The 23943-nt window shown below is 43.5% G+C and overlaps 1 protein-coding gene across 3 annotated transcripts; it reads right to left on the bottom strand.

Annotated features, from left to right (window-relative positions):
• Positions 1-3063: 3063 nt before the first annotated feature.
• On the bottom strand, positions 3064-23943 carry CCDC62 (coiled-coil domain containing 62). 3 transcript variants are annotated; one of them, XM_072144072.1, is made up of 13 exons: positions 23752-23790; positions 23468-23531; positions 21959-22151; positions 20207-20373; positions 18969-19070; positions 17274-17445; positions 12274-12375; positions 10827-10915; positions 9494-9582; positions 8933-9077; positions 6449-6562; positions 6080-6156; positions 3064-3552 (listed from the first exon to the last, which is right to left on the bottom strand). In XM_072144072.1, coding segments are annotated over exons 2-13 (1278 nt in total). In that variant the 5' UTR covers positions 23495-23531; positions 23752-23790; the 3' UTR covers positions 3064-3551. The 3 variants fall into 3 exon arrangements, 2 of the variants coding, with proteins under 2 accessions (XP_072000173.1, XP_072000164.1); XM_072144063.1 differs by lacking the exon at positions 23752-23790 and adding an exon at positions 23797-23943 and having other exon boundaries at positions 3065-3552; XR_011854382.1 differs by lacking the exons at positions 3064-3552; positions 6080-6156; positions 23752-23790 and adding exons at positions 7610-7742; positions 23797-23943 and having other exon boundaries at positions 6498-6562.

Raw genomic sequence — 23943 nt, 5'->3', positions numbered from 1 at the left:
GAAGCCTCCAGTCAGACGTGCCCTGACGTCATGACGCAGCCGAGGGAGCACTGCTGTCACCTGGGCAAATATTTAGACACCCGGCGACTGCAAATGTTTGTGAGGAATGTACAGGGAGCGCAGGCATGGCGGCAACCTCCAGTACTGGGGGGTCAGCTGTGTACACAATGGCGCCAGCAAGGAGACATATCACTGCTGCTGAGCTGCTCTGTCACATGTCATATATGCCAACACAGCAGGATGAGGAAAGGATTTGTGGGAAAAAATTGTACATTATAACATAACTGTCAATGTTACTTAGCTGTGAAAAGGCATCTAGACCCTTCTTGAAGCTCTCTGCTGTCCCTGCTGTGACCAGCACCTGAGGCAGGCTATTCCACAGATTGACAGTTCTCATAGTAAAAAGCCTTGTTGCCTCTGGTAATTAAAGGAAACCCACTTAGAATGGTCGGTGTAAGCAGTAAATACCGAGCACCAGCTCAGGGTGAGCTGGTGCCGGTACTTACTTTCGTTAGTGTTATAAACCGCGGTATCGCGGTTTTAACACTTTTTAAACTCTAGAGCAGAAGAGGCTTAGGCGCTGCACGTGACCGTGCGCGTGCAACCTCTCCGGCATTTCCTATATAGGCGCGCGCACGATCGTGCGCACGCAGCGACGAAGCCTGTTCTGCTCTAGAGTTTAAAAAGTGTTAAAACCACGATACCGCGGTTTATAACACTAACGAAAGTAAGTACCAGCACCAGCTCACCATTTACTGCTTCCACCGACCATTCTAAGGCCGCGGTCACACGATCCGCTAGGCCTCCGTTCATAACGCGTCGCTAGCGCACAGGGGGAGGTCCTCGGCCCGACCGCACATGCGTTAACAGGGAAACGCATGCGATTGATAAGCCGATCGCATGCGTTTCCCTGTTAACGCATATCCGTTCGAGCCGAGGACCGCCCCCTGTGCGCTAGCGTCGTTATGAACAGACGCCTAGCGGATCGTGTGACCGCGACCTAAGTGGTAGGTTTCCTTTAAACCTTGTTTTCTCCAGATGGAGACAGTGCCCTCTTGTCTTTTTATCTCATTTAACCTAGAACAACTTTCCACCGTATTTTTTTTCAAAGGAGAATTCATATATTTATATAAATTAATCATGTCCCCTCTTAGTTGTCTCTTTTCGAGACTAAATAAATCTAGCTGTTTTAATCTTTCCTCATAACTGAGACCCTGTTAAATTTTTGTGGCTCTTTGTACCCACTCTAGCTCCATCCTTTTTATGGACTGGTGCCCAGAACTGGACGGCATATTCCTAGGTGTAATATACTCGGTGTGCAATTTTCCACTCACCTGATAGTGTTATGCTGCTGTCCACAACTGTAATAGTATCCCTGATGCAGAGGATATATTTCCTTGTAGCCATGTTCTATCCCTTTTCCAGAGATAGTAGGGGATCAAGTATAGGCAGTCCCCAACTACTTTGAAAACCACTATTTAAACCAAGCATGCCGCCTTGTCACTCTTTTTACACCGAAACAGGATCTTATCTTGATTAGCCAAAAAACCTTGTAATTTTTGCCACAAATTGTTTTTTAGATTATGCAAATTAGCCCCAGGCAATCCTGTGCATGTTACACCGGGCTCTCCATCTGCTTCTAATTATGCCTCCCGCATGCTGTCTGATCTACCCACTGCCTTCCATTCTACGGGTGCGGTCACACGTCACATTTAACGCATGCGTTTAAAAACGCATTGGAATAGCTGGAGAGTGATTTGCCTAATTAAACAGCTCTTAACACTTGTGTTTACAAAACGCATGCGTTAACCGCGACGATAACACATGTTAACAATGCGTTAACAAACACATGTATTAATCGTGATGTTAACACATGTGTTAACAATGCGTTAACGGTTGTGTTTTGTAAACACAGGTGTTAGCAGCTGTTTAATTAGGCAAATCACTCTCCAGCTATGGCAATGCGTTGTTAAACGCGACGTGTGACCGCACCCTACAGTTCCCGAGAGCCGATTACATCACCTGGCTCGCAGGAACTCTCGCGCATGCACACTTGTCACCCCTAGCACTGTGAAGCAGCCGGCTGCAAGATACAATAGTTTGAAATTGGAGAGAGTGGGTAGATTCAACAGCACGCCGGAGGTGTGCATAATTAGAAGCAGAGGGAGCGCCCAGTGTGACGTGCACAATGGTGCGCACGGTTAATTTGCATCATTAAAAACATTTTTTGGCAGAAATCACAAGATTTTTACTCAAGAGAAGATGCTTCCGTGTGCAAACAGAAAAAAAAGGTATGCTTGACTTAAAGGGTTGTCTAAATGTAAATATAAAACTTTATTAGCCAGGCTGGGGCCAGCTCTTTAAAAAAATAAATCTGTACTCACCTGCTCCGGTGCTCTCGGTGTCCAGCACCATGATCCATCAGGACATTCCCCTGTAAATTCTCTGTTAATTTCCGGGTGACCTGGCACCCGCCTCCTGTGCCAGCGCTATATCAGGCGCTGGGACAGGAGACGGATAGGCATGCCAACCTGCCCGACTAAACTAACAGGGGCACAGCTCTAAGGGCGCTGTCACACGTTGCGTACGCAGACGCAGACCAAACCGCGCCCACCGGGCGGTCCGCGGTCCAATCGCATCGGCGTTTCTTTATGTTTCTATTGAAAACGCTGATGCGATTGGACCGCGGACCGCCCGGTGGGCGCGGTTTGGTCTGCGTCTGCGTTTGCAAACGCAACGTGTGACAGCGCCCTAACAGGCGTGGGGCAAGCCACTGGGAGCACCAGAACAGGTGAGTACAGATTTATTTTCTAATCTCTCTCCACCCCCACTGAGGAAAGACGTTGCTGCAGCTGGGCCATGAAATTAACATTATGTGGAAGGTGTAAAGCTTCTAGACAACATACTGGTAGTGCTTTATTAGGTCAATATCTGATGACAGATTCCCTTTAATTACTTCAGTCACTTAAAGAGTCATCTAATGTAGGGGCATACTTAATTTATAATTATATATGCACAGGACATATGGACACAGGGCATTTTTATGGTGACGGACACCATAGAAATATATAGGACAAGAAAAAAAAGGTCCAATTTCCACAAGAGACTAGTGCAAGTACTAAATGCGCTTTTACTGGAGGTTTTTGCTACATAACAATGTGGACTTTGTGTACATAGCCTAAATAAACTCTGTAGCTATGAAATGAATACAAACCTCCTCCGAAAAGAAATTTCAAGACATAACAACAAAAGCCTTCCAGATTTGCTTAAAACTAAGATGGTTTAATTACATTTCAAAACTATTTTGTATATAATTTGTAGTATAATAAATAAATATGGTTTATGTGTAATGTTCCTCAATTTTTTTGTTGAAAACCAGATGAAATGTTTAAAAAGAAAACAGTGAATACAACTATATATTTAATCCTTATTTCTCTGTCCTTTTCCGGTTAAAAATTCTGTAATGTTGGTCTTGGCATCAGAAGTCTTCAGCACTTGGAGGAAGTCAATCTTTCCACATTTACCACATCCAGATAACACTGTCAACAGGGTCTATAAAACAAACAAATATTCAGTCTATAAATTGTTCTTAACCCCAAATTGTTCCTTTCCAGGGCTACAATGTTAAAAAGTCAGTTTTTAAACTTATATACAATTCACCTAAGGGGAGTCCAATGATATTAATGTCCTGCATATTCAATTTTAATTGCATTGCCCAGCCTCCTTGTTCCTGATTGACATGTCTCACTTCTAGGACATGCTGCTGTATGGAACTAGTACTTTGGGACTATTTACCAATATTCAACTATTGAGAGTGCCATGTGACTAGTGTCACCAAAGGTCCAAAGTGCTGTTGTTTTAGCTGGTTATGCTCTTGTTTTTAATAAAGGGCTATAAAAATTATGCAAATTAGCCTGAGGGGCTCCAGGCTCCATTAACTCCTATGGAGCCTGAAGCCCCTCAGGCTCATTTGCATAATTTTTTGAAAACCAAGGCCATCAGAAGCTAAAAAAAGAGCAGATCCTGCCAGAGGGGGCACATACCAGTATGTCAGTGTGCTTGGTTTACAATCCTTGATCTGGTGATAGATGTCCTTTAACCCCTTCCCGCTGCAGCCCTTTTTCGTTTTTGCGTTTTCATTTTTCACTCCCCACATTCAAAAATCTGTAACTTTTTTATTTTTCCATGTACAGAGCTGTGGGATGGCTTATTTTCTGCGTAACAAATTACACTTCAAAATAGTGGTATTTAATATTCCATGCCGTGTACTGGGAAGCGGGAAAAAAATTCCAAATGAAGTGAAATTGGTAAAAAAAAACGCATTTGTGCCGTATTCTTGTGGGCTTGGATTTTACGGATTTCACTGTGCGCCCCAAATGACATGTCTACTTTATTCTTTGGGTCGGTACGATCAAGGGGATACCAAATTTGTATAGGTTTTATAATGTTTTCATACATATAAAAAAATTAAAACCTCCTGTACAAAATTTTTTCTTTGGGGGGGGGGGGGGGATTTTGCCATCTTCTGGCGCTAATAACTTTTTTATACTTTGGTGTATGGAGCTGTGGGTGATGCCGTTTTTTGCGGATTTTGATGACGTTTACAATGTTATCATTTTTAAGACCGTACGACCTTTTGATCACTTTTTATAGAATTTTTTATTTTTTTTTAAATGGCAAAAAAGTGCCATATTTGAATTTGGGCGCTATTTTCCGTTACGGGGTTAAACGCAGTGAAAAAACGTTATCATATTTTGATAGATCGGGCATTTTCGGACGCGGCGATACCTAATATGTTTATGATTTTTACTGTTTATTTATATCAGTTCTAGGGAAAGGGGGGTGATTTGAATTTTTCGTTTTTTTCATTAATTTTTATTTATTTTTTTATTTCTATTATTTTTCAGACTCCCTGGGGTACTTTAACCCTAGGGTGTCTGTATGATCCTATCATATACTGCCATACTACAGTATGGCAGTATATGGGGATTTTACTACTCATACATTACAATGTGCTGATAGCACATTGTAATGAATGGGTTAACCCGAAGTAGCTTCGGACCTTCGTGAGACCCGAAGCTACCATGGCGACGGATCGCCGCTCCCCGATGACGTCACGGGGAGCGACGATCCATCTTTTTGAAGCCGCCGGCAAAGGTGCCTCTCAGCAGTAAAACACCCGCGATTGGTCCCGGCACCGATCGTGGGTGTTACCGGTAAGCCTTTGCTGCAATATGCCCGCGAGCCCTCTCCATGTACTGGGACCCGACATGTGACATACTATTACGTCACATGTCGGTAAGGGGTTAAAGGGCAAATTTATCATAAAGGTAGGCATCTTTTTAGTGTCTTTGGAGCTTTTTAGGTAGTCTTTGTAGAGCTTGATAAATGTGGTTTAATTTGGCACAAGTGGTGTTGATGTCTGGAGTGGATTATAAACTTTTTGACTAAAAAGTTACAAATTTGCCGCAACTAGTTACTACGTTTTTTCTGCAACACTGGGGGAGTGGAATAGAACCTAAATGAGAAAATGTTTTCATTGCACTTCATAATTACAACTGGATTCAAATAATAAAACTGGAATAAGTTGTTTGAGGTAAAAAGTGGTGTGGGTTGGCAAAAACTCCAAATTTGGATAAATGTCAATTTAAAATAAATTTGGAATCTAACCTGATCGAATCATCATTCGATCATGTCTACATGGCATAAGCCAGTGATGGCAAACCTTTTAGAGACCCAGTGCCCAAACTACAACAAAGACCTGCTTATTTATCTCAAAGTGCCAACACAGAAATGTAATTTGTGATTTATACTCCCTTCTCTGTCACAGTTTTCATTGATACCAGCACCTGAGGACACCAATAAAGCAGAAAATAGTCCCATGTAGCGCTGTCACTTTAAAATATCTCTGTGCACAGCAAGTCCTGGGCTGTCTGGGACTGCAGGAATATACCTGGAGTCATCTCTGATGGTGGCCTGAGTGCCCACAGAAAGGGCTCCAAGTGCCACCACCGGCACCAGTGCCATAGGTTAGCCATCACTGGCATAAGCCATTCTCTTTTAGAAATGATATAGTTACCATAAACTGTGCAATTTCGCCTGTTTATCTTCTCTGCTTTCCGGAGGATTAGGATACAGGAAGCTCTCTGTGGAATGCTGGAAGAAAACATGAATCTTAGATTTTGTATTGTTACTCTGTTTTTAATATCAATTTCTACCACTGATTCAATTTCTTTGATTCCTCACTATTTATCTATATAGTAAGCTTTAACATGAACCCAGTCATAAGATAACCCCATTGAAGCTTTTATAGCTTCCAACCATCAATATACTAAAGCCAGCAAGACTTACATCTGTTTTATGTTTTGTTATATTCAATAATAAAACAGTCTCTCAACAGTCCCATTGATATACAATTATATACATTTTATCATACACTATTACATACCATTATGCTGGAGTTGCCATGAGAGTCAGAAACTAATGAGCCAAATTCAAGATCTGCAAGCATTTGACGTGACTTTGCAAGCAGACTCTGAAGCTTAGTTGTTGGGGAAAGTAACTGCAACAGTTAATAAGGACAGGGAATGTTGTTTAGTATTCTGGGCATTCAGTACCAATTTATGTTTTACAATTATTTTTAAATGCATATTAATGGCATATTAGAACAAATGATGCCTAGAAGGACTAGTGGCATAGCATAACAGTACTTGCCACTGCTCTATGTCACTGCGATATAATAATAATAATCTTGATTTATATAGCACATATACAAAAAACATATACATATACAAAAAAACATAAGAGAATACAGAGTAACAACATTATCATATGAAACATATGTGGTAGGTACAGTTTATTATGTTACCAAAAATCACTTATTTTGTCACTTGCACTATTTTTGTTATTTCTTCATAGCCCATGCAAGATATATAGGTCTATAAAGCACTGGGTGACATATAATAACAGTTGTCAGCAATAGTCCTTCATAAAGCACCACAAGCGTTACATCCAGGCATCACTCAGCCCCAGGTCTGGCTTACTTCATGAGGCGAGTAAGACACATACATACATGTTCTGCTTTCTAGTACTACAGTGTCTCATACAATTGTTTGTCCTAGCACATCTTTGGTATTACCCACACTAAAGTAATGTGTTCTTGTTCCTATTAATTTATATACTGTCAACATATTACAAATAGACAGAACTACATTACAATCAAAATAACAGATACTGGTAACCATTTTTGCCAAAGAATATCCAGGTGGTCCCTAGTACATGGAAATGCGGAAAAACAACTATCCAACAATAATTTTGAACATGTTAGCTACATTCTGGACCATCTGTCAGTACAATTATGTCCAATGTTAAATTTAACTTTTGAAGGCAGGACTTAAAGTGTAACCATCGTTTCAGATAATTTTTAATATTGTGTTCCAGCCTGTTCAGTGTGTGTCTATGGAGGCTACTTGAGATCACATCTAGCCTCTATGTGTGTGCTTAAACAGCTCTGGCAGTGAGGATTAACCCCTTCCCTTTCAGCTTGATATATGAATACTACACATAGCATACTACAGCTAGGGAGAAAGCAGGAAGGGTTAACACTCACGGTGGTGTAATCATCAGATAGCAATGTAGAAGTAACATTGTAACTAAAGGGCAGTCTCTTTCTTGACAAACTACACGCACACGACCGGCATCGGAAACCCTGGTTGCACACAACGCAATTGTCTATTTTCACTCTTCAAACAGAAGAGATGTCACATTTAGTATTAGAAGCTATTCACAGTGGATTAAACTAAATGAAGTGAAAACAGACTATTAACTACTATCACAGCTTTTAAGTCAGCAACAAAAGAAACTGACTGACCTTATGAAGCCAATATTTGACTTTCCTTTGTCTTTACACAAAAAGTGGAAAGCACATTAACTCAAACACGATAAAACCGTATCAAGTAAATACCTGACAGGTTTCATTTCATGTAACCATATCAGAAATCTGGCTTCTGAGCAAATTATATAGTAAATAATTAACAATAAATAACTGAAAGAGTTAATGTGTGTCTAATACAAGAAAGATAATAAACTTCATCTTTAAACCAGATTTAAATACAAATGATAAACATACAATGCATTGGCAGTGCCACTGGCAGCTTTATACTATGGGCAGCATACATATTTCCAACACCATTTCACATGAGAGTAATTCTGCATGCTGCACAGAAGGGGGCATGGCAAACATGCTTTGGTTCATGCTATGTCCTGTTGATTGACTGCTGGAGTAACCTTCCATCATGTCAGGAACAACCACGGTGCCTATTAAAGTTTTTTGATAAGTTAACCTTTACCAGAATATGTAAAAATCAATGTACAGCGTCCATCAGTCGCCCTTCCAAACATCTACAGTTTCAGCTATAGATGTAGAGTACAAACTGTCTGTAAACTCTCCCTGCGGCTCCTTCTCCATCCTGCTGGTGGGGGGCAAAATTCAAACAGCTATATCTTCTGAACCAGATAAGGACTGTGTTTCTAGGTGCCACAGAACTAGATAGATCCTCTGTCAAAGTTACAAACGTGAATGGAGAGCTGTAAATAAAAATCTCATTTTTTTACTGCAACCTTCACAGTGAACATCTCCAGTTCTGTGGCAACCATCCAACATGATATTAAAGGAAATTCTCCTCTTTAACATGGCATCTGAACTATGTTTGGGGGTGCCACAGTTAAGAAGATATAGCCTTTTGATGTTGGCCTCTGTCATGAAGTGTATCCATGTGCTATCTGCATGGGGTATGTGCAAGTAGTGCTTATATGTCGTGAGGGGGTTAAAGCAAACATCCAAAAGAAAAAAAGTGTCTAAAAACAACAGTAACAGACAAGCATTTCATTTATGAATCAATGTGTAGTTTGCTTGTGAGTATGCAGCATTTACCTGGCATCTGAGTGGTTCTGAGTTTTTAAGAGTTGACTGCATTAAGGGCATATGCAGGTCTTCCACACATAAAGGAGGACTTTGATGATTGGCTAGTATTCCATCATTTTCAGAGGAATCCAAATTGAAATCTGATAGACCACAGCTAGAAGTAGAAAGTGGACACATCACATTAGGGCAGATTTATCAAGCTGTCTGAAAGTCAGAATATTTCCAGTTGCCCATGGCAACCAATCACAGCTCCCCTTTAAAATATTCATGAGCAGTGGTAAAATGAAAGCTGAACTGTGATTGGTTGCCATGGGCAACTGGAAATATTCTGACTTTCAGACACTTGATAAATCTGCCCCATTATGTTAGAATCTGCAGCAACTATGGGTAATGGTACATTTCAGGAAGTGATGTGCAAAATCATGCACTAACGCATGCACTGATCACTACATAAATATTAGCTGTACTGTATCCCATTATATTTTTGCCACTTAAACGAATTGATAATTCAGCATTATGGCTTTTATTTACTATCTAACTAACTTGTGTGGGAGATCTGACCACCATTACCTGACGTCCACATGCTTATGTGCTTTTTCACCCGAATTCTCCAAACTTAGGTGAAGAAACTGCAGGTCTTGATGCTGTTTCATGTAAATCTGTTATGAGGAGCAAACTTGTCACTATCAGGATCTTCAAATATATATTATACAGCAAGCTTACTAGTCTGGTAGCATATGTTACATTAATATTTGTCTCTACTGTAACTACAGGGCTAATTAAGGAGATATTCCAGGGATTTTTATCTCCTTTCATTATTCCCCTAAACCCAAATATGAACAAGGTATTGAGTAGCCTTATTTAATTATTTATTGAATTATATCACACCCACTCATCATAGCTACTGCTGTTGAGAGAGGCTTCATACAGTAACATTCTGATTGTATACCTCTGGTCTAGGGTGATTATATTAATAATGGTTATAACACAGATGCGGAGCAGGTAGATGTGATACAGTCTGTAGCTGACCATGTGATGCTCTCCTAGTGCATTGTATTGTATAGCATGCAGAGACTCACCCCAAGAGAAAAAAAAAAGTTACCCCCCTCTTGTATGAGGCAATGTGCACATTATCGTCCTGGGGCCATATCTTTTGAACAGGTAATGGATTTTAAATAATAAACAGAAAATTGATATAGGGCACTGTGGCAAACCAATAAGGTGTGCCATTTACTTTAAAGGAAATCAGCTAGTTAAAAAAAAACAGCTCAAGATACTCATTCCGACTCCTCTTCATCTTAATTCTGGTGCTGTCCTTCGCTAAGCTTTTGCTGACTTTCTTTTCTAGGTGATCCTAGTGTGTCAAGCTTAGCAAAGGACAGCGCATGTTCGGCGATCTCCGTCAGCTCCATAGAGATTAATGGAGCAGAACGGTCATGCGTGGCCGTCTGCTCCATTAGTCAGAGGGAGCAGAGAGGGGGTCCCTTGTTTTCGCGATCTGTGGGGGTCTCAAACTAGGGATAGGGCCTTACTTTAGTTCATGGGAAAACCCCTTTTATGTTATATTCACACTACCTTTGCCCGCCGTACCGTATCACGGCGGACACACGGCTGTGCCGGGGAGAGGAGGAGGGGGAGAGCGCCGCTCACCCCCGCCCCTCTCCATAGCCTAACATACAGTCCGGCCCTGTATTCCGTTGAAAGATAGGACATGTCTTATCTTTCTACGGGGTAGAGAACAGTACGGTGCCGCATATGTTCTGCAATGTACCGCTCCCATACGGTGCCGTGAGGCCATTGCAATGTATGGGGGACGTGTATACGCCCATAAGTTCGTGTCAATGTAGCCTAAGGCTGAATAATGTAATAAAAACACTCACACAGTATATCCAGTATTCTTTACCTGCCGCAGGTTCTGCAGTTCTCTGTCTGCTCTGTCTTGCTTTGATCTTGATAGCTGAAGGAGTTGATCTTTACGTTTCTCTCTTTCAGCTGTAGCAAAGATCACACATGGGGTAAACACAATGCAGGTTACTCAGGTTATGGATAGGTAGAATTAACCCCTTAACGCTCTGCGCCGTAGCTCTACGGCGCAGAGGTATAAGGGATGTATGAAGAGGGCTCACGGGCTGAGTCCTCTTCATACAAAGGTGGGGGTTTTTGCATATTGCACAAAACCCCCACCGCTAATAACCGCGGTCGGTGCTTGCACCGATCGCGGCTATTAACCCCTTCAACGCCGCTGGCAAAGCCGCCAGCGGCGTTTAAAAGACGGCGGCGCGTGGGCGCCGCCATCTTTTTTCCGATCGCCACGCCCCCGAACGTCATCGGGGGGCGGCGATCGGTTGCCATGGTAGCCTCGTGTCTTCTTTTGACACGAGGCTATCTGGCAGCTGCAGATTCGTTACAATGAGCCAGTGGCTCATTGTAATGAATGTGCTGCAAAAATGCCATATATTGCAATACAGAAGTATTGCAGTATATGGTAGGAACGATCTGACCATCTAGGGTTAATGTACCCTAGATGGTCTAAAAGATAGTGAAAAAAAAAATTAAAAAAAAAGTTTAAAAAATAAAAAAAATTAATAAAATATTAAAAGTTCAAATCACCCCCCTTTCCCTAGAACGGATATAAAACATAATAAACAGTAAAAATCACAAACACATTAGGTATCACCGCGTCCCAAAATGCCCGATCTATCAAAATATAAAAACGGTTACGGCCGGCGGTGACCTCCGAGGCGGGAAATGGCGCCCAAATGTCCGAAATGCGACTTTTACACCTTTTTACATAACATAAAAAATGAAATAAAAAATGATCAAAATGTCGCACAGACCTCAAAATGGTAGCAATGAAAACGTCGCCTCATTTCGCAAAAAATGACCCCTCACACATCTCTGTGCGCCAAAGTATGAAAAAGTTATTAGCGTCAGAAGATGGCAAAAAATTTTTTTTCTTTTTTGTACACATTCGTTTAATTTTTGAAAATGTATTAAAACACAATAAAACCTGTATAAATTTGGTATCACCGCGATCGCACCGAACCAAAGAATAAAGTAGGTGTATTATTTGGAGCGAAGAGTGAAAGTCGTAAAAACTGAGCCCACAAGAACGTGACGCACGTGCGGTTTTTTTTCAATTTTTCCACATTTGGAATTTTTTTTCAGCTTCACAGTACACGGCATGTTAAAATAAATAACATTACGGGAAAGTAAAATTTGTTACGCACAAAATAAGCCCTCACACAGGTCTGTACACGGAAAAATTAAAAAGTTATGGATTTTTGAAGTTGGAAAGCGAGAAATGAGCCGGAAAACCCTCCGTCCTTAAGGGGTTAAGTATTACTCACCAGCAAATACCAGCTCAGCCTGCAGGTATGCACTTTCCTGTTTTAAGCGAATGATCTCTTCCCTTTGCTGGTTGTTTTCCACAGTCTTCTGGCTGACATCATCTAAAACAATGGAAATCACAGAACTGAAGAATTAGACGCCATAGTAAAACTGACACATGGATGACAAAACAATCAATCATTTTTATAGTTGCGAGACAAAGGTAATCATCATAAACTAAATACAAATGCAATCCATATGTGTATATTCATTGCAAATTATGTGATGTTGGATACCTCTGAGGTTGGATTGTCACCTTCGAGAATAAAATAACCAGGCACAATGAATCCAATCTTTCTCCTAACATCAGCTGAGAGAGTAAGACTCCTCCAAAGGTGTGCAAAAAGAGATAATACTTCCTGTGATATGAATCATTCCGACCTCTTAGTAATCCCAGAGCAGCACTTGTACTTCAGAATTGAAATCTACTATATTTGCAACATGGTGTAGATTTCAGCTATAACTTATGCCAGTATTTTTGGTGCAGGTTATAGTAAATTTGACTGGCCAAGCTATCCCTGCCCTTGCAACCCACCTGTGAACCTATTTTTGCACAGGGTGCACGAGGGGCAAAAAGTAGCAAAATCTGTGCCATGCGCTTAGATTTACAAGTTTTTAATGCCTTGTACTGAAGAAAACTGGCCGACAAGGCATAATATATCGGGGACCAATGTGTTTGAATCAGACCCTCTTTAATAACACTTTAAGCTTTATTCTTCTGAGCCAATAATCCTAACTGAATACAAAAGACAGAAATGTTTTGCTCATGTAGACTTCGGAAACAATCATAACTAGTATGATAAAAGGAAGGTACCAGGGTATTTGACTTAATTCTCAAATTTTAACCCCCTTGTGATTTTTACACAATAAAGATTTTTTATCCCCTTAATTTACAATTTTGCTCAGTTTTATTGCGGTTGTAGCTTCTATAACTCAGTAAAGGTCAGTGTAAATTTCCAGAGTGTGGCCAGGGACACACTGCCCTGCATTTCATAAGTTGGGGGAGGCCGCTGGGCATTTCGCAAGTTGGGGGAGGCCGCTGGGCATTTCGCAAGTTGGGGGAGGCCGCTGGGCATTTCGCAAGTTGGGGGAGGCCGCTGGGCATTTCGCAAGTTGGGGGAGGCCGCTGGGCATTTCGCAAGTTGGGGGAGGCCGCTGGGCATTTCGCAAGTTGGGGGAGGCCGCTGGGCATTTCGCAAGTTGGGGGAGGCCGCTGGGCATTTCGCAAGTTGGGGGAGGCCGCTGGGCATTTCGCAAGTTGGGGGAGGCCGCTGGGCATTTCGCAAGTTGGGGGAGGCCGCTGGGCATTTCGCAAGTTGGGGGAGGCCGCTGGGCATTTCGCAAGTTGGGGGAGGCCGCTGGGCATTTCGCAAGTTGGGGGAGGCCGCTGGGCATTTCGCAAGTTGGGGGAGGCCGCTGGGCATTTCGCAAGTTGGGGGAGGCCGCTGGGCATTTCGCAAGTTGGGGGAGGCCGCTGGGCATTTCGCAAGTTGGGGGAGGCCGCTGGGCATTTCGCAAGTTGGGGGAGGCCGCTGGGCATTTCGCAAGTTGGGGGAGGCCGCTGGGCATTTCGCAAGTTGGGGGAGGCCGCTGGGCATTTCGCAAGTTGGGGGAGGCCGCTGGGCATTTCGCAAGTTGGGGGAGGCCGCTGGGCATTTCGCAAGTTGGGGGAGGCCGCTGGGCATTTCGCAAGTTGGGGGAGGCCGCTGGGCATTTCGCAAGTTGGGGGAGGCCGCTGGGCATTTCGCAAGTTGGGGGAGGCCGCTGGGCATTTCGCAAGTTGGGGGAGGCCGCTGGGCATTTCGCAAGTTGGGGGAGGCCGCTGGGCATTTCGCAAGTTGGGGGAGGCCGCTGGGCATTTCGCAAGTTGGGGGAGGCCGCTGGGCATTTCGCAAGTTGGGGGAGGCCGCTGGGCATTTCGCAAGTTGGGGGAGGCCGCTGGGCATTTCGCAAGTTGGGGGAGGCCGCTGGGCATTTCGCAAGTTGGGGGAGGCCGCTGGGCATTTCGCAAGTTGGGGGAGGCCGCTGGGCATTTCGCAAGTTGGGGGAGGCCGCTGGGCATTTCGCAAGTTGGGGGAGGCCGCTGGGCATTTCGCAAGTTGGGGGAGGCCGCTGGGCATTTCGCAAGTTGGGGGAGGCCGCTGGGCATTTCGCAAGTTGGGGGAGGCCGCTGGGCATTTCGCAAGTTGGGGGAGGCCGCTGGGCATTTCGCAAGTTGGGGGAGGCCGCTGGGCATTTCGCAAGTTGGGGGAGGCCGCTGGGCATTTCGCAAGTTGGGGGAGGCCGCTGGGCATTTCGCAAGTTGGGGGAGGCCGCTGGGCATTTCGCAAGTTGGGGGAGGCCGCTGGGCATTTCGCAAGTTGGGGGAGGCCGCTGGGCATTTCGCAAGTTGGGGGAGGCCGCTGGGCATTTCGCAAGTTGGGGGAGGCCGCTGGGCATTTCGCAAGTTGGGGGAGGCCGCTGGGCATTTCGCAAGTTGGGGGAGGCCGCTGGGCATTTCGCAAGTTGGGGGAGGCCGCTGGGCATTTCGCAAGTTGGGGGAGGCCGCTGGGCATTTCGCAAGTTGGGGGAGGCCGCTGGGCATTTCGCAAGTTGGGGGAGGCCGCTGGGCATTTCGCAAGTTGGGGGAGGCCGCTGGGCATTTCGCAAGTTGGGGGAGGCCGCTGGGCATTTCGCAAGTTGGGGGAGGCCGCTGGGCATTTCGCAAGTTGGGGGAGGCCGCTGGGCATTTCGCAAGTTGGGGGAGGCCGCTGGGCATTTCGCAAGTTGGGGGAGGCCGCTGGGCATTTCGCAAGTTGGGGGAGGCCGCTGGGCATTTCGCAAGTTGGGGGAGGCCGCTGGGCATTTCGCAAGTTGGGGGAGGCCGCTGGGCATTTCGCAAGTTGGGGGAGGCCGCTGGGCATTTCGCAAGTTGGCGGAGGCCGCTGGGCATTTCGCAAGTTGGCGGAGGCCGCTGGGCATTTCGCAAGTTGGCGGAGGCCGCTGGGCATTTCGCAAGTTGGCGGAGGCCGCTGGGCATTTCGCAAGTTGGGGGAGGCCGCTGGGCATTTCGCAAGTTGGGGGAGGCCGCTGGGCATTTGATAAGTTGGGGATAGCCCGCTGGCCATTTGATAAGTTGGGGGGCAGGCTGTGTCCAACGCACTTCCCACCCTAGGATAACAAAATAACTCATTCTCTAATTCACTATTATTAACAAACATACAGCATTTCACAGATATAATTCCAACCTATCATTCAGACCTCTATCATTCCTGGTATATACAATTTAGGTTTCCCTGGGATCTGACCGTAGGCTTTCTGGCTTAGGGTCGGACATGGCAGATTCTTCTCATGAAAATCTTCTCCTTCTTCTGCTCGCTATAGTCTGTCTCTGCCTCCAGCCCTTCCCCCTGCATTCCAAGACAAGCTCACTCATACACACTTCCCACAAGCAGCAGTGTGAGGAGACTTAATCTACAAGCTACAGGCAAGATTAGATTTTTGGAATTTTTTTTAGATTTTAGGGGAAAGAGTTGGCTGTGTGTTTTATAGCAGTTATAGCAGAACTGAAGTGTGTCATTGTGTGTTAAATCCATCTCATGGATCTCATCATCTCTGATCTGTCTCATCTTTCTTTTTTGATGTGCCAGATACTAGTGAATTTTCAGAACCTAAATTATAGTGTAGCTAAACTCTGTACCATGATAATCTAAGCACATTGTGAGCACATAGCATTTCACACATCACTAGAGGAATCATCAAGTGTCTGCTTACGAAATGCCCAGCGGCCTCCCCCAACTTATGAAATGCCCAGCGGCCTCCCCCAACTTATGAAATGCAGGGCAGTATATATAAAAGCCACAGCTCTTTTCTCTCAGGGGGGTTCCTGTGTAGCAATGTGAGCAGAGATGGGTCCACGTGCTCTGTCCACACTCACGGTCAGAACACATGGACCCTTCACTACCAGCGCTATTATACAGAGAGAAGAGAGAAGCGCTGAAGGAAAATTAGAGATTATGGTGATCAAGACAACACAGTTGTACAATAGTGCACAGTCAGGTTATATTTTAAGAGATTACAGAGCGACAGATTTAGTTAGATTAGTCTTAATAATTACCCGATTTATCAATGTATCTTAAGTTAGACATAAAATCTCTATATTGGCTTAGTTTACAACACAAAAATGGACAAACCATTTTGCCCCCAAATCTATCACCGATTTGTGTTGTACACAGATTGATAAATTAGTGGACTAGACCTCTATTCATTCCTCTGTATAGGTCATGGATATCATTTTACTTAAGAATCATTTTGCTTCTTAATGGAGTCATAATAAATTACCATGTTTTTCGGACTATAAGGTGCACAAGATTTTAAGGCGCAACTGATCATAAGGCGCATTATCAATAAAGCCTACTAAGATGTCGGGTTCATATTTAAGAGGCACCGGATTATAAGGAGCAGGCAGTTTCTTGGTGGCTGCTTGGGTTAGAAGGGGGTCCGTGCAGGCGGCCGATGAGGAGGCCACGTGGCCCACACTATGGCGCCTGTGGTTTGTACTGTGCATGGTCTCCAGGTCCCGCTGGAGATTTGCTGTGAAGGGGCCGTCTCCGGTGGCGGGGACCCAAGTAAGTAGAGTCCGCTGCCCTCCTTTGATTTGCCTCCTCCCATCACTGCAGAGTCCCTCGCTGGTGGTACTGCCGGCCCTGCAGGCTCATGGCCACGGCTCGATATTGCTGGCGTGGCCTAGAGCTCTTGTTAAACACCACCATCCATTTGTCTGTTCATATATAAGGCGCACCTCATACGGTATATATAACACAGTAAAGCAAACCAAACACTTATTTTTAAGAACTTATTACAGAAACATACTTTTCTGGACCCCTGGGATAGAAATATCACAGCACAATTTACACATCAGTAACAAACAGAGATTGTGCTGATATCAGAAGATTTGATCAATGTTGTGCCATTCTCCTACCTTTTAGCTTATCAAGTTCAATCTTCAAGCCTTTCATTCTGGGCTTCAGGCCTTGCATTTCCTTCACAGCTGAGGTTTCCTTATATCTTGTCTCCCGCAGCACAGCTTCCAGGTCTTTAAATCGAGACGTAAAATCTGTAATGTGATTGGTTGCTTCTAATATGTCTTTGTCCTGAGATAATAAAGCACATTATTTGGCTTGGATAACAAAGTTAAACAATAAATTAGTTAAATTTTTAATTACAAAATGTATGTGCTCTAATGGGATGTCACTTATTCCAGTACAGTTTTATTTTTCTTGTGTCAGGAAAGAAAAACAAATATGGAACACTAAGGTTCTGTATACATTAGTGTAGAGCAGGGGTCAGGAACCTTTTTGGCCGAGAGGGCCATGAACGCCATATATTTTAAAATGTTATTCCGGAAGAGCCATACCATGTGCACATGCCCCCCAGTAGATAGGTAGTCCCAGTGTCACAGGTGCCCCTGCAATCTAGGTCTTGGATCCCAGGCACACCTGTGCCCCTCTCTGTGGCGGTGCCCCTTTCCAAGCTCACTCAACTCACCACTTGCTGTCTCCCGTCCCGGTTACCAGCGTGTGTGCAGATAGGTAGCCATAGCACATGTCCACAGTATATAGGGAGCAACAGCACATGCCCCCAGTATATAGGTATCTGCAGCACATACTCCCGTTAGATAGGTAGCCACAGCACATACTCCCTGTAGAAAGGTAGCCACAGCACATACTCCCAGTAGAAAGGTAGCCCCAGCACATACTCCAGGTTGATAGTTAGCCACAGCACATTCCCCCAGTAGATAGGTAGCCACAGCACATGCCCTCCAGTATATATGTAGCCACAGCACATGCCCCCCAGTATATAGGTATCCGCAGCACATACTCCCGTTAGATAGGTAGCCACAGCACATACTCCCAGTAGAAAGGTAGCCACAGCACATACTCCCAGTAGGTAAGTAACCCCAGCACATACTCCAGGTTGATAGGTAGCCACAGCACATTCCCCCAGTAGATAGGTAGCCACAGCACATGCCCCCTAGTAGATAGGTAGTCACAGCAAAAAAAAAAAAAAAAGAATATTCACTTACTACCGCTCCCTGCAGCCTGCTCCTCATCGCTCCCACACTCTTCTCTTTGACCCAGGCTTAGAAGATGGCGCCTGGGTCGTACAAAGGAAGCAGGCAGCGGTGAAATCACTGCCTGTGTCCAGTGATCAGTCTAAGAGACACACAGCAGCCATCACTATTTATTAAAGATCTGTCTGAGAGCCAGATGCAGCCAGCAGAAGAGCCATATCTGGCTCCCGAGCCATAGGTTCCCTACCTCTGGTGTAGAGGCTTCTATTGTAACAGAAATAACAAAGATGAGTTGCAGCCCCTTTTGACTTATGCAAGTGTTAATGAAGATGTATGTTGGAATACTTCATACCATGTATATTCCATGTCCTCACTTTTACTCTACTACTGACCACTATGATGTTTTGGAATTCCTTTTTTACAATATAAAAGCTCTGTCTTTTTTTTCTTAATGTGAACACTGGTCTAGTTACACAAGGCTCTCATGGTCTGAGTAGTGTTTGGATGGTAATTGGAATTCTTTTTTCCAATAAAATCAATATTCTCATAATCAACAACTGAAGCTTATAGATGGAAAAAACACTTACAAAACAAAAAACTTACCTTGAGCCTCAGTAAAGTGGAAAGCTCCTGTTCTCGAGCCTTTAACTGGCCAACCTGGGCAGATAGATCCAGAACAGAATCATTCAAACTTTGATTTTTTTCCTGAAAGGGAGTACGGGACAAGGCTTTTAAAGGAAATCTATCATTACATGCAAGCAAAGATAAACTAGGGGCACTTACTCATAGATCCAGGCACCTTGACTCTGGTAATTTTCTTATGTGTTATCCATGGTCTCCTTCCTTTAAAATCAACTTTAAAATTTATGCTAGGCTGTTATACTTTCTAATTCCCCCCTCCCCCCCTCCCCCACTCCCCCGCTCTTTCAACACTTTCCCCCTCCCTCTGCCTGATGTAATCTCACTGTAGCCAAGGAGGTTTCAGAACACATCGGAAAGGAGGGAGGTAATCCTTGCACAGTGTAATGGCTTGTGAAGCTACAGCATGGGGAGGCTCTGTTAACTCTCCCCGAGGCCCTTCTAGCTCATTCGAATAATTATAAAAGTTGATTTTAGAAGAAAGGAGGCCATAAATAAAAATTAAAAGGCTGTAGAAAACATAGAGCAGGTAAAATTGTTGCCTGTGTTTGTAATACTGATGCCACATGTGTCATCCATATGCAGTCCATATTTGCAGATAAGTGCTCTTTATCACAATCATGTGACCCTTCAACAGGTTGGGACAAACTTGTGACTTCCGCAAGAATGGATGACATATGAATGACATTGTGACCATATTTGCAGACATACAGCTCAGAAAGTGATTACACACAGACCACGAATATGGACTATGGGGAACAACACACAGTTATGTGCAGGTAGCCCGACTCACTACTAAACAATTATGAGTCCTCTATACTCATGCTTTGTGTCCATAATGGAAAATGACATGTTCCTTATATTATCCTAGAGGCGCAACACAGAGTAATATGGGCACCAAGGGTTTTCAAGTGTCACCTCACAGGGTCTTTGTACGTGGTTACATGTCTCTACTGCACATGAGCCTCTACTTACAAAAAATTGAAGGTGTATTCTCATCACAGACATATTAGCCATACCCATAGGATATTGCTAACATTTTCTGTGTTCGACCATAAATACCCATCTAAAACTATTTCTCTAGGTTTTTATGACCGCTACCCGAATCAGAAAAGTGGTCAAGATTACAGAAACTCATGAGCTCACTGCACTTTTTGTTTCTGTATCTCCCATAGAAGTGAAGGTCTATTACAATGCTCTACCTCCAAATCTTGACAATGGTTACTTGCTTCTGAGGCTCTGAGACACACTTCTTGAAGTTGCAACTGGGTATTCTGTAACGTGGTCTTCCGATCCTGCTGTTGTGCTTCCAGTAATTTTATTCTTTTAGTTACTGATCTGATTATTTCATTCCTTTTCTGAAGTTCAGCTAAAGTAAGAAATATAGCAATATATTAAGATAGACTTGCATAAAATGACAAAAAAATTTTCACAGGAGTCCTGTAAGTAGGAGTCCTGTAGGCAGGAGTCGTAAACTGAATGTCATTGTGTAATGCACTACATCTATTAAAGGGCATCTACCACCAGACTGAAGGACTGTATGCAAATGAGCCTGAGGGGCTCCAGGCTCCATAGGTGTTTATGAAGTCTGGAGCCCCTCAGGCTCATTTGCATAAAGTCTTTCATCCTGGTGATAGATGCCCTTTAATATACACGTTTTACAAATGGAGTAATACATTTCACAACTTCTATAGCTCAATACAATAGAAATGTTGCTGCAGAAATGCTCCAGGTCCAGAGATCTGTCTCCTACTCAGGAAGATGCTCATTTTTTACACTTGGAGATTTTTCTAATCACAGATGGGGAAAAAAACGTGACATGATGTTATACACATTCGAAGCCTGTTTGATATGGACAAGATAATTTTCATTAGAAATCGATCCTGACGGCAGTCCTGTACTTTTTTGTTATTTACAGAGGGCAGAGACTGAACAGAATGATAAACCAGTCTTCATGCATTTGTGTGTTTGCTTGTTGCCCTTGAATCATCAGTATTTCAGGTCTGCTCACATGATGACAAGAGAAAAGGACTCCTCACTACCTGTTGAAACAACTGCCAGAACAGTGGTGGCGAACCTATGGCATGGGTGCCAGAGGTGGCACTCAGAGCCCTTTCTGTGGGCACTCAGGCCATCGTCCCAATTTCACCAAACAGGACCAAATTCACCAAATCTTCCTGCAGTCCCAAGCAACTTAAGAGATGCTGCCCTCAGTGCTATTTTAAAGCGACAATTCATTGGGTGTTTGAAACTGCGGGAAAAGTGAGAAGGTGTTGAAAGAACTGCATTGACTTTGGAGGTCATCCTGCTGAACCCACCATTCTTCCTGGAGAGAAGCTACAATGATGGTCTGAACTTATTTGCCCACCTTCTTTCAACTGTATTGGTTGCCTTAGGAAGCCAATACAATTGAATGATGTTAAAGAACAGGTAGCAATAAGTTACTGCTTGAAATGCCATGTTGGCACTTCATGGTAAATAAGTGGATTTTGGTTGTAGTTTGGGCACTTAGCCTCTAAAAGGTTCACCATCACTGTGCTAGAACATGTCCGCAAACTATATTTGTGTGCATGAGGCCTTAGGCTGAAGAGTGGTCCACCAAATTTATGGGTCAGTTCACACAGCAGATTTTACCACAGGGATAAATGAATGGGAAACAACCAGAGGATTTACCCTAATAATTTGATTGATCCTTTAGAAGGAAATGTGACTAAAAGTAAACTTGCATTAGCTGTCATACTAGATTTTAGCGCACGGTTTATTAGAACTGTCAGCCCACGCCATTCTTCTAAGACCTACCTAGTGAAGTGAATTGCAGGAAATTGTATTAAAGGCTTTTGCAAAGAATTTCTTTTTTTTTTTTTTTACATTTAAAAAAAAAAACTGGGGTAAATTGATCAACACATTTCACTTAGAGCACATAAACAGATATTGGTATAAAACAGGAGCCGTACTTTCTAGCCTGGCACACTTCTGTTCCAGTCTGAGAACACACTGTCTGTCATTCTCCCAAGCGAGCAGCTGCCTCTGATGCACAGACACCATGTCATTCAGTTCCTTGTCTCTATCTTTGAGCTCACTGATCAATAACTGCAGTTCTTTCCTTTGCTTCTGGATGGTAACATTTTCAAGATCTGTACAAACAAACTTGAAACAGGGAAGACACATAAAAAAAAGTGTAAAACAAAAATATAAGAGAACACACAGTGGTCTGTGGACATTACAGATACCTACAGTTTATCGAACAGGGTGGTCACAACGATACAGACATAGTGCTAACTTAAAGAGAACCTGCCATTTAAATTAACCAACCCGAAAGAAATACTTCATTAAAAACTATGATTAAAAAGCATGCCACAAATGGGGTTTTTAAAGTTTGCGTTTTCAGTCCGTTTAAAAATGCATGCGTTTTCAGGGGAACAATTTTTAGCTAAAATAAAGGTGTCAGTTAGTTACTAGGGCTCTATGGGAACCTGTCACTACCTTTATTTGTGAAAAATGTGGTGATGAGTTCCCTTTAAATGTTATGCAAATGACCCTGAGGGGCTCTGGGCTCAACTAACAGCTATGCAGCCTAGAGCCGCTCAGGCTAATTTGCATACTTTTAAAGACTTTTTTTTTCATAAAAACCAGAGCATAAGAAGTTAAAAGAAGAGTAGATCCTGCCAGATGAGGCAAACACCAGTATATCAGTGTGCTTGGTTTACAATTCTTCATCATGGTGGTAGATGTCCTTTAATCATCTTAACAATATCCTGGTAATAGATTATTAGGTTCACTTCTGCTGACAAGTTCCCTATAACAATTTTACACTTTTTCAAATTAGCTGATCGTCAAGGGCCTGACAGCTGGGACCCCCACCAATCCAGAGAATGGGGCTCCATTATCATTCCATTCAAAAGTATTGTAGCATCAATAATTAACTAAGAACATTTCCGGAATATATCCAGCCCTCACAATCAGGGGGAATTTATCTGGCTTCTGCACCAGTTCTCTGGCCTAGAAGCACTAAAATAGTTGAAAATTCTTGGGCAATACTAGAATTTGCAATTGTTATGCGAATGCCCGCCTCCACGCCATATGTGTGTACAGGGGCACGGTCGCACGGGGTGTTCCCATTCCCTGACTGCGGACTTTTCAAAAACTTGCTAACAAAAGTTTTTACATAACACTACGTCAGGTCCCGGTGGCTGCCAGGACAGATGCATCAAGAGGCATAGGCCTGATACAACCGACAGAACACATGGGGATGTGGCCGCAAAACGCATGATAAATACCCTCCTCACTGTCTGTGAGTGCCAGAGATATCAGAGGGCTGGGCTCAGCAATTTCTGACACTCCTATACAAGTGAATGGAGCAGCAGAACGCTTGCTTAACCTGCATACTACAACAATGGACGGAAGTACGAGTAACAGGCTGCAATGATATATGTGACATTATAGATTATATTCCCATCATGTACCTTCGGGGAGGAATCTGAGGCATTCATGAAGACTGGGCTTCCCGATCATTACAAGGATACAACGCTGTCAAATAAAACACAACTGAGAATTACATATGACTGGTTACTGAGCTTCTACATTTTAATATATCATTACAACCCATATCACTTTATATAAGATGCATCTATATGTACTATCTCTGCCACAGATCTGTGCTAAACACCACCCCTGCTACATAAGACACAGGAAGTTAAAGTGCACTAACGCATGCGGCAGGTGCACTTCACATAAAGCAAGTACGCACAGTGTGAACAGCACTACACCTCCATAATGAATATATTACTCTGACCTGATAACTTTTATCGCTCTAACTCCTGTCCAAAAGTGAAATCACGTCCAACTGAAAAAAAAATCTCGCGAGATGTGATTCACGAGTCAGGACAGCGGAGAGGAGAGTCACGACTAAGGGAAGAGCTCCTCCTGCTGGTAGGTCAGC

Source organism: Engystomops pustulosus, chromosome 1 (assembly GCF_040894005.1).
Source record: "Engystomops pustulosus chromosome 1, aEngPut4.maternal, whole genome shotgun sequence".
NCBI classification, from domain to species: Eukaryota; Metazoa; Chordata; class Amphibia; order Anura; family Leptodactylidae; genus Engystomops; species Engystomops pustulosus.
This window is presented reverse-complemented; position numbering and strand designations above follow the sequence as displayed.